This window comes from Salvelinus fontinalis, chromosome 2, assembly GCF_029448725.1.
Source record: "Salvelinus fontinalis isolate EN_2023a chromosome 2, ASM2944872v1, whole genome shotgun sequence".
In the NCBI taxonomy this organism is placed as follows: domain Eukaryota; kingdom Metazoa; phylum Chordata; class Actinopteri; order Salmoniformes; family Salmonidae; genus Salvelinus; species Salvelinus fontinalis.
This window is the reverse complement of record NC_074666.1, coordinates 49,436,560-49,447,587: the sequence shown is the minus strand read 5'-3', so window position 1 is coordinate 49,447,587 and position 11,028 is coordinate 49,436,560. Positions and strand designations below refer to the sequence as shown.

The following is an 11,028-nucleotide window of genomic DNA, read 5'->3' as shown; positions in this document are numbered from 1 at the left end:
TGTATCATTTGAGGGGTGTGCATCAAGAGCAAAGTAATTTGTTTCATTTAACTTTTTCTGTGAAAACCATTAGCACAGACAGGTCTGATTAGGCTGAGCCAGAGTCATTTATTTCTTAATATATGTCTCTGGTAGGGCTTACCTATACCACAGCCTCTGTCAAAGAAACAAACGGAGCATGGCTTTGTGTCTGTAGCCCAATCATTCAAAACTAAAGACCTATTTTACCTGACCTACATGTTTCTACTTTCTGGCTCAGACTCCCGGGACGCTGTTAATGGATACACAGAAATTAATCATCATAAGTAACGAACTATCAAAACTATGAAAACATTTCAAATAAACCCTATTTAATTAATCTATAAATTACGTGTCTCACAGAAAATAGATGATTAGCATTATTGATCAGATGAGATGGAGGTCATTACCACTAAATACATTTATTTTAGGTGTGCCGAAGAATTTTCTGTCCCATCACGGTGTGTCACGGTTCCAAAAATTTTAGAAACCACTGTTTTAGACCATTCCATTGGTCCTTAAGTGAAATCTCCACTCAATCGGGGCCCTGGGCCATGCAAAACGAACTCGCCCACGGTCAATGAGCGTCATCACTATCTTTCCTTTGTGGTACATCAAACAATCACTATTAGCAGCTGAGATAAACATTCGTGAGTTGATTTTACTCCTGGCTCAGAGTTTGTCTGGGCAGTGTCTTAACATCATTTCAAAATCTACTCTGAGCTGTGTTTTTTTGTTGTCTTAAAAAAACAGGTTTTAACAGGATTCCTAGGACCTTTTCTGAGATGCTTTGAGGGATACAGGCCCAGGTGGCAGAAAGGAAAATACTCAAGGCATTGTCAAAAAACATGTATTTATTCTAAACAGGAATGCTGCATTCCCTGAGAACAAGTAACTCAATATTACAAAATAAGACATCTACAAAATGTAGATTAGTCACATTAATATTCCCAGTCAGTGCAATTAGCAGCTATTCACAGTATTCTAAAGGAATTAAGGCATACGTGATGAATCTGTTATGGCACATACTATGTACTCTGTCATTCCAGTTAAGAAAAAGACTATGTAAAGACTCTAGGGAAGCAAGTTCTACCCTATTGTTATTCCTCCATCCCTGACATATTTCATTAAAACAGGCTCAGGTCATAAGCTTCTCATGAATACCCCCTGTGCTTTACTCTCTCTCCCACTCTCTCCTTCAGGTCATGACCAAAGCCCTTTTTAATAGTTACTGTACCTAGTACAATAGTTACTCTTTGTATGTCACAAAGGTGCTTTGAGTGTAATGAGCTGTTCTTATCAACAGTTTAGCTCCTACCGGAGCTTGAAAACACCAGTTCAACATTGACAAGAGCGAACCTCTCAACACATAGCAATGTCTTTTTTCAGCTCTGCTGTAAATGTTGTTTTTCCAGCCAGGGATCATTGATTTATTCGGTCTTTTGCATTGAATGTCATTTTTTTAAACAACACATAAAGGCTGATATTTTGTCTTTTAAAGGCATAGACGTAAATAATACTGAGTTGTTCGGTCTTAACTCAAATGTAATACCCAATGCTCACATGAAGCAAAGTAAAGATTTGCACCATATCCAAGGTGTACATTATTCTTTGGCTCACTGGTAATTAGAACTGGGGCTACCTGCTCATTGTCTATGACTCACTATGAGCCCCTGACTCCAATGTGAGCTTTCTGTCATCCACATCGGACTATAGAGAGGACATGAATACTCTCATAAACAAGTGCTTAATCCACATCTCTCTCGGCGAGCCACGTCCCACATCCTGGGGGCTGCTGTCTGTTAGTCTGTGGTTTACAGCGGAAACTTTCAATTTCACCCTCTGTCCTCCGGCTCACATTTTTGTGATATCCATTGTGTCTTGAATGTCAATCACCTCGAATCCGGGGTTGTCAATACCTAGCTTCCTATGGTGGTTGCTTTGGTTATTGTTGTGGTTGCGTTGGTCTGGATCACTCTGAAAGCATTGGACACAGTGTGGGGTCGTCACCGGCACGGTTCTGGAGAAGTTGGAGAAGTCCACACGGTACTTGCCTGTCTTGGTGCGGGAGATGATGGGCAGGAAGCTGTATCCCCATTGGACCTCCTGGGGGATGAAGGAGGTCCGTACCTGGCAGGCGGAGCTGGTGGACTCGGCCATCCCGTCCAGGAAGACCACCAGCTCAAAGTCCTGCTGCTGGAGCGTGTCCGCTGACATGTCGTAAAACGGACTGGCCTTATCGATGATGTGGTACAATGTCAGCGGGCAGACAAAAAACAGGTTGTCCTTGCCAGCGTCCACTGCAAAGTCAATGCCTACCTGGTCGAGAATTATAGTCTCGCCTTCCGGCGTGACAGTTGTCCTAAGCAGCTTGCCGTAGATTTGGCTCCCGATGAGCAAGGTCTTGCGGAGGTTGGCCACTCGGATAAGCAGGCACAGGCTGCCCTTCTTCAGGCAGATGACCGCTGTGTTACTGAAGGTCACTGTCTTTGCCCTCTTCTTGGGAAGGGAGATCTTGGCCAGGATCACCCCACACATGAAGCAGTTGACAAAGACGCCAATGAGGGATTGGACAACAATGAGGGCCACGGTGGCAGGGCAGTGCCCAGTGAGTGCCCGTCCACCATAACCAATTGTTGTCTGGGTCTCCAAGGAGTACAGGAAAGCCGTGGTGAGTCCATTGACATTGTCTATACAACGGACGTGGCTGTCTGTGCGGTTCTGTCCAATCAGATCACCATTGCTCTTGGCAATCCAGTACCACAGAAGGCTGAAGACGAACCAGCTGCCTGTGAAGGAGGCGACGAAGAGGAGGAGGACAAAACGCCAGCGGATCTCCACAACCGTCGTCCAGAAATCCCCCAGGTAGGCAAATTGGTTGTGGTACTCGATGTTACCAAACTCAATGTTGCAGCGGCCATCTTTGGTCACCAGACGAGTCCGGTGGATTATGCGCTCCATCAGGTGGTCGTGGATGTGTCTCTGGACGAACTGGAACATCCTGGAGCTTTGGGAAAAAAAGTGTATAAGACCGGGATAAACCACAAACGTGGTCAACTAGCAAACACTAATTTAAGTTGGATATAGAAAATGAACATCAATAAAATGAATGTATATATAAAAAATATATTATAACCTAAGTGTTGTTTATCTCAGTCGAAGTTTTGGGAACTAACCTTTTTGTTTCATAAAACACCTCGTCAGCAATAGATTTGAAAATGTATCTTTGATATTCCCTCATTTCTATTCCTAACAACACATATTACATTTGTCTTAGATATATGAGATAAAAACACAACATTTTGAGTGTCTCAGGAGATTAAATAATTGAAAAAAGTGACATTTAAGATTTCACAGTTACTCACCCTACAAAGTGGTGAGGGTACATTTGTGGTTCTAATTGTTCCACAAAACTAATCCCTGGCAGCAGTTCCACTGAAGGGAAACCAGACAAAAGTAATGACCTTGCACTTTAAAACTTGCTGGCCTACATGACTATGGCAACACAATTAACTGTTTAACATAGGTCACTCATCCTCTAATAAACCTCAATGAGGCAACACCATTTCTGCCTTTTTTCAAAATTAGAAAAGTGAAAACGTTCACCCTCCTCTCCTATTCAGCAAAGAAAAACACAAAACGTCTCACTTTATGAAAACCCCATAACAATACTTAAGAAATAGATCACTGTCACACTGTCGGTCTGTCTATCTGAACAGCAGAAAATCCACTTCACGTACCTGCTAAGTGAAACCATGGGCCAAACTGCAGAGACAGGATCAGTCTGGGACCTCACACTCCTCAGAGTGAGTTGCAATGTAGGCGTTGCAAAGGTTTTAATCCACAGGGAAATGTCCTAATCCCAGCCACATGCCACGGTGTACAGCCCTCATACAGACAGACAAGAGAGGCAAGTTGGAATGTTACGACAGTGCGTCACCATTTTAGCTCTTAGATCCAAGTCAACATCCCACCACACACTCCTCCAGAGTCCCCAGTACAGCCACTCACTCCATCACCAGTCAGGGTGTTGTGGTTGGCTGTGGCTCCTTCCCCCTGACCTGGTGGCTCATTGTACATGGTATCCACCACCACCACAAGTAAAGGCTCAACTCCAAAAATGTAATATTCTGGATTCCATGGCCGCACAGTTTGCCAGAAGGCACACAATAACTATGGTAGACAGAAGGTGCACCTATTGGAGAAGGGGCCATGTCACCAGTGCAGCACTCATGCTGTTGTTGTTTTCAACTCCACTGAGAACATTAGGGCTTTACTTTGAGGCCCACACAAAGAAATCCTTGAATCGCATTCCCCTTTTTTTCGCTAGTCCCCCAACCACCCCTCCTCCTCAAAACTTCAGCCTTCTTAGTATTTGCATCAGAATGAAGTATGCTGGAGTGGCAGGGAGCGAGTTTCCAGTGGCAGAATGAGTTTGGAAAGTACAATTTTTCTCAACTGTGGAACACATAGTCGGATTGGCCAGATCATCTTTTATTGGGGTGGGCTGGTCAAATCATTTTAATAAATAAATAAGACCGATTTCTAGGATGTCTCATGGTCTGACAAACACCACTCTAGCTCTGTCACTTTTCACCACAGATGCAAAAGTGCGACATAAGCGGATGCATCCAATGAAAAAAACGGATTTATTAAATTGTATTAGTCACATGCTCCTGAATATTTCACCTTACAGTGAAATGCTTACTTATGAGCCCCTAACCATCAATGCAGTTAAAAAATATGAATAAAAAAAATAAATACATTTAGCGGATGCATCCAATGAAAAAAACAAGTAATTAAAGAGCAGCAGTAAAATAACAATAGCGAGACAATGTACAGGGGGGTACCGATACAGAGTAAATGTGCAGGGGCACCGGTTAGTCGAGGTAATATGTACATGTAGGTAGAGTTATTAAAGTGACTATGCATAGATGATAACAGAGTAGCAGCGGTGTAAAAGAGGGAGGGGGGATGTAAATAGTCTGGGTAGCCATTTGATTAGATGTTCCGCCTGGTATAGATGTCCTGGATGGCAGGAAGCTTTGCCCCAGTGATGTACTGGGCAGTACGCTCTACACTCTGTAGTGCCTTGCGGTCGGAGGCCGAGCAGTTGCCGTACCAGGCAGTGATGCAACCAGTCAGGATGCTCTCGATGATGCAGCTGTAGAACCTTTTGAGGATCTGAGAACCCATGCCAAATCTCCAGAGGGGGAATAGGTTTTGTTGTGCCCTCTTTACAACTGTCTTGGTATGCTTTGACCATGTTAGTTTGTTGGTGATGTGGACCCCAGGAACTTGAAGCTCTCAACCTGCTCCACTGCAGCCCCGTCGATGAGAATGGGGGCGTGCTAGGTCCTCTTTGATTGCATCATCTGTGGATCTGTTAACCTCTAACGCCTACCTAACCCGGATCCGGGATCCCCCCCATCACAAAAGCTGACTAGCATAGCCTAGCCTAAAGTTACAGGCATATCATAAAATAAAATGTTCATGAAATCACAAGTCCAAGACACCAAATGAAAGATACAGATCTTGTGATTCAAGCCATCATCTCTGATTTTTAAAATGTTTTACAGGGAAGACACTATGTAAATCTATTAGCTAACCACGTTAGCAAAATACAACAATTTTCTTACTCCACCATTTTCTTACTGCATCAGTAGCTATCACAAATTCGACCAAATAAAGATATAAATAGCCACTAACCAAGAAACAAACCTCATCAGATGACAGTCTGATAACATATTTATTGTATAGCATAGGGTTTGTTAGAAAAATTTACATATTTCAGGTAGAAATCATAGTTTACAATTGCAGCCCCCATCACAACTATCACTAAAATGACTAGAATAACTAGAGACCATCGTGTATTAGCTAATTACTCATCATAAAACATTTCTTAAAAATACACAGCGTACAGCAGATGAAAGACACAGATCATGTGAATATAGCCAATATGTCAGATTTTCTAAGTGTTTTGCAGCGAAAACACAATATAGCGTTATCTTAGCTTAGTACAATAGTCAGTCACACGGCAGCATTGATTCAAGGCAAAAATAGCAATAACGTTATAAACCACCAAACGCTATTAATTTTTTCCCTAACCTTCTCAGAATTCTTCAGATGATAGTCCTGTAACATCATATTACACAATTCATATAGAGTTGGTTCGAAAATGTGCATATTTAGCATCACACACCGTGGTTATACAATGTGATCAGTAGCAACAGGGCATGCATTCTGGCCGGCGCCATCTTGGAAAGGCACCTACTCTTATCGAAAGCTATTCATAAACTTGACTAAAAAAATACAGGTTGGACAGCAATTGAAAGACAAATGAGTTCTTAATGCAATCGCTGAGTTAGATTTTTAAAATCAACGTTACAAGACATACAGTGTGCGCTACAGCCAGACTAGTCCCGAAATAATTGCGGTCAAATCTGTTTACATTTTTACACATAAATACGGAATAACATCATAAATAGCTCTTACTTTTGGACGAGCTTCCATCAGAATCTTGGCCAAGTGGTCCTTTGTCCAAAAGAATCCTTGCTTGGTTGTAAAACGTCGGCCTTCAACTTCGGAATTAGCCGCTAACAGTAGCTATGTGGTCACGCATGCCCAAATCCCCAAAACGTAATTCTAAGGAAATTCCGAAAATAGCAATATACTCGCATAAAATGATATAACTCGGTTTAAAATAACTTCGTTATGATGTTTCTAACACCAATATCAAATTAAAGACGGATATATTTAAGGTCGATAACTGAGCGTTCCAAAATGCCATGCTGAGGTCCTGCTTTGCGTAACGGCAAAAGTCGAAAAGAGAGGTCCTCTCGCTCCTTGGCCATTTATAAACTCTGAGAATGACGTAGAGACCCCATTCCACTTCTCATTGGTTACTGACATCCAGGGGAAGGCGGGTGCAGTTCATGTCGATCCATACGATACATACAGGGCTTAAAACTGATCTCAGAGCATAGCTTCGTATTCAGACCTTCGCAGTTCCTGTCATGGATTTCGCTGCAGAAAGAGTTCTGGTTCACCCACAGACATAATTCTAACGGTTTTAGAAACTAGAGAGTGTTTTCTATCCAATAGTAAGAATAATATGCATATTGTACGAGCAAGAATTGAGTACGAGGCCGTTTACATTGGGTACACATTTGTGCTATGTCGAAATAGCACCCCCCTAGTGGCAAGAAGTTTAAGGCAGTATGAAAATTGGAGTGGGTCTAGGGTTCCTGGGATAATGGTGTTGATGTAAGCCATGACCAGCCTTTCAAAGCACATAGTCATTTATGCAGGTTACCTTGGTGGTCTGCTTAAAACATGTTGGTATTACAGACTCGGACAGGGAGAGGTTGAAAATGTCAGTGAAAACACTTGCCATTTGGTCAGCGCATGCTCGCAGTACACGTCCTGGTAATCCGTCTGGCCCTGCGGCCTTGTGAATGTTGACCCGTTTAAAGGTCTTACTCACATCGGCTGCAGAGAGTGTGATCAGTCTTCCGGAACAGCTGGTGCTCTCATGCATGTTTCAGTGTTATTTTTGCTTACTAGGGCGTATAGATGTAGTTTAGCTCATCTGGTAAGCTCGTGTCACTGGGCAGCTCTCGGCTGTGCTTCCCTTTGTAGCCTGTAATGGTTTGTAAACCCTGCCACATCCGACGAGGATCGGAGACGGTGTAGTACGATTCGATCTTAGTCCTGTATTGACGCTTTGCCTGTTTGTTGGTTCGTCAGAGGACATAGCAGGATTTCTTATAAGCTTCCGGGTTAGAGTCCCGCTCCTTGAAAGTTGCAGCTCTAGCCTTTAGCTCAATGCGGATGTTGCCTGTAATCCATAGCTTCTGGTTGTGGTATGTACGTACGGTCACTGTGGGGACAACGTCATCGATACACTTATTGATGAAGCCAATGACTGATGTGGTGTACTCCTCAATGCCATCGTAGGAATCCCGGAACATATTCCAGTCTGTGCTAGCAAAACAGCTGCTTCATCTGACCACTTTTTTATTGACTTCGTCACTGGTGCTTCCTGCTTTAATTTTTGCTTGTAAGCGGGAATCAGGAGGATAGAATTATGGTCAAATTTGCCAAATGAAGGGCGAGGGAGAGCTTTGTATGCGTCTTTGTGTGTGGAGTAAAGGTGTTCCAGAGTTTGTTTTCCCTCTGGTTGCACATTTAACATGCTGATAGAAATTTGGTAAGACCGATTTAAGTCTCCCTGCATGAAAGTCCCTGGCCACTAGGAGTGCCGCCTCTGGTTGAGCGTTTTCCTGTTTGTTTATGGCGGAATACAGCTCATTTAGTGCGATCTTAGGGCCAGCATCAGTCTGTGGTGGTATGTTATCAGCTACAAAAAAATACAGATAAACTCTCTAGGTAGATAGTGTGGTCTACAGCTTATCATGAGATAATCTACCTCAGGCAAGCAAAACCTTCGAGACTTCCTTAGATATCATGCACCAGCTGTTATTTACAAAAATACATAGTCCCCCACCCTTGTCTTACCAGACGCCGCTGTTTTATCCTGCCGATATAGTGTATAACCAGCCAGCTGTATGTTGATAATGTCGTCGTCAGATTCGTTAACGTAAAAAAAGGATTCTTCCAGTTCGTGGTGAGTAATCGCAGTTCTGATTTCAATAAGTTATTTTCGGTCATAAGAGACGGTAGCAGTAACATTATGTACAACATAAGTTAAAAAAATAAATGACAAACAAAAAACACAATTGGACAGAATCACGTAAAACATCAGCTTGAAAGATTATTATGGGGATGTTTTTATTATGCTAATTATATTTCTGTGAGGGTGCAGACTTCAACCTTATCAGAAAAACAACAGCATTTGGTTTTCTGTGTTCACAGCAATGCTTAAACCACATCAGAGGACGACTTTTGAGGTCGGGGAAAAATGTAAGAAACTTTGATTCTTGGTTCTTGAGTGTAGTTGCCCTTTAATTCAGTGTGCATGCCCTACACTCGTCACAGTTTGCAAATCAAATGCCCACTTGTAGTGCCACTGGACAGAAAAAAAACAAGTAAGTTCACCTTTATTTATTGTAATTTAAATTAGTTTGTAGTAGTTAAGTGTTGCGTTAGATTACATAGCTAACTCAATCTTTAATTCAAATAATTTTGGGGACTTCATAGAAATTGCTAGCTAGATAGCTAGCACGCTCAGCAAAATAAAAATGAATATATATACAGCCTCGTGTCATATACAGCCTAGTGTCATTCACATCATAAAATTTGTAAATGAAAGAGGAATATAATAATATGATAATATGAATCTAATGGAGTTTCCCTATCTCCCCATTTTTAGAGTATTTCTGGGCAGCACAAAAATGCCCCTATCCAGATGGTGTGACAAAGGCATTTCCTAACAGACCTGCTAACTTTCTTTGTTGTTACTTTTAAGGTTGGAACCAACATGCAGTACCTCCAGCAGGCAGAGAGGCAAGAACATTCGTCCGCCAGCTCAGAGAAAAGTTACACTATTCACAGCCCTGTGTACTGTTCAATGTAATGACATTGCTGAACTTTTTGAAACTTAATGTATTTGTATTGTTGTGAAAATGTAAAAATCAAAAGGAAATGTATGGTTTAAACATGTCTTTAATGTTTATTCTTGTTAGCTCTTAGTGATAATTCCAAGTGTTAATACATTTGTGTTTACATCATAATGACCAAAGGTGTCTGACTTTATATGATAAGGCATTTATGCATGCGTTTTGTCATTCATAAGGGGTCTGACTTTAAAGTAAGTACAGCATCATGCGATATAGTGTCTTTATGGATGTGTTATAAGTGACCGAAGGTGTCTCACTTCAAACAAAGTATTACAGGAGATTACATAGGTTACTAACATTCTGCTGATTTATTAAGGACAGCCACAAAGTCCTAAATAGTTTGATGTGTTGGTGCACCAGATCTTCCGCGCATTTGGGCGGAATTGTCTGGGAATGAGATTGGGTTTAATGTGACTATAAATGACTTCACTTTAGTGCGTGTGCCAGGCTTTATGAAGCCTTTATAAACTGAACGTCATTTAAAGCTGGACTGAATGTGCCACTATAAACAATTACATGATAATTAAAACATTATAAATTACTCATAAAATGTAGTTAGGTAACACTAAATGGCTCCACTGATTTATCGGCTGATGTTGAAGACCTACTCAACTAAATAAAAAATGTAAGTAATTGTAACTCAATTAGGACAACAAAATGATGAATTTACCTTTTTTTACTAACAGCTTGTGAAAACTACAGAGACAAGTATGGTAGTTATCAGTTGATGGACAAAAGTATATGGACACCCCTTCAACATTTACATTTACATTTAAGTCATTTAGCAGACGCTCTTATCCAGAGCGACTTACAAATTTGTGCATTCACCTTATGATATCCAGTGGAACAACCACTTTACAATAGTGCATCTAACTCTTTTAAGGGGGGGGGGGGGGGGGGGGTTAGAAGGGTTACTTTATCCTATCCTAGGTATTCTTTAAAGAGGTGGGATTTCAGGTGTCTCCGGAAGGTGGTGATTGACTCCGCTGACCTGGCGTCGTGAGGGAGTTTGTTCTTCAAATTAGTGGATTTGGCTATTTCAGCCACACCCTTTGCTGACAGGTGTATAAAATCGAGCACACAGCCTTGCATTCGCCAGAGACAAACATTGGCAGCACTGAAGGGCTCAGTGACTTTCAACGTAGCACCGTCATATGATGCCACCTTTACAACAAATCAGTTTGTCATATTTCTGCGCCGCTAGAGCTGCCTTTCTTTTTGTCCTTGAATGCACTTAAGTCGAAAGTCAGATATTTCGCAGCTACGAGTTCCCAGTTGCTGTTAACGCGCATTAAAAAAAGATTATGCCAAAGTCTCCATTCGTAAAATTATGTTGAATTGCATGAAATCCGTTTATAAAAGGCCAAAAAAGAGCCTCTACTCAACTGCTCAATGCCACTACGCAAATGATATGATATGCATGCAATGC

At 41.7% G+C, this 11,028-nt stretch overlaps 1 protein-coding gene across 2 annotated transcripts; it reads right to left on the bottom strand.

Moving 5' to 3' along the window:
- Window positions 1–854: 854 nt before the first annotated feature.
- Window positions 855–10,481, bottom strand: LOC129820231 (ATP-sensitive inward rectifier potassium channel 1-like). Of its 2 annotated transcripts, XM_055877259.1 has the most exons (3): window positions 3,759–10,481; window positions 3,384–3,453; window positions 855–3,025 (listed from the first exon to the last, which is right to left on the bottom strand). In XM_055877259.1, exons 2-3 carry the CDS (start codon window positions 3,404–3,406, stop codon window positions 1,873–1,875), a joined length of 1,176 nt encoding a protein of 391 aa, XP_055733234.1. In that variant the 5' UTR covers window positions 3,407–3,453; window positions 3,759–10,481; the 3' UTR covers window positions 855–1,872. The 2 variants fall into 2 exon arrangements, with proteins under 2 accessions (XP_055733234.1, XP_055733243.1); XM_055877268.1 differs by lacking the exon at window positions 3,384–3,453.
- Between the last annotated feature and the right edge of the window lie 547 nt (window positions 10,482–11,028).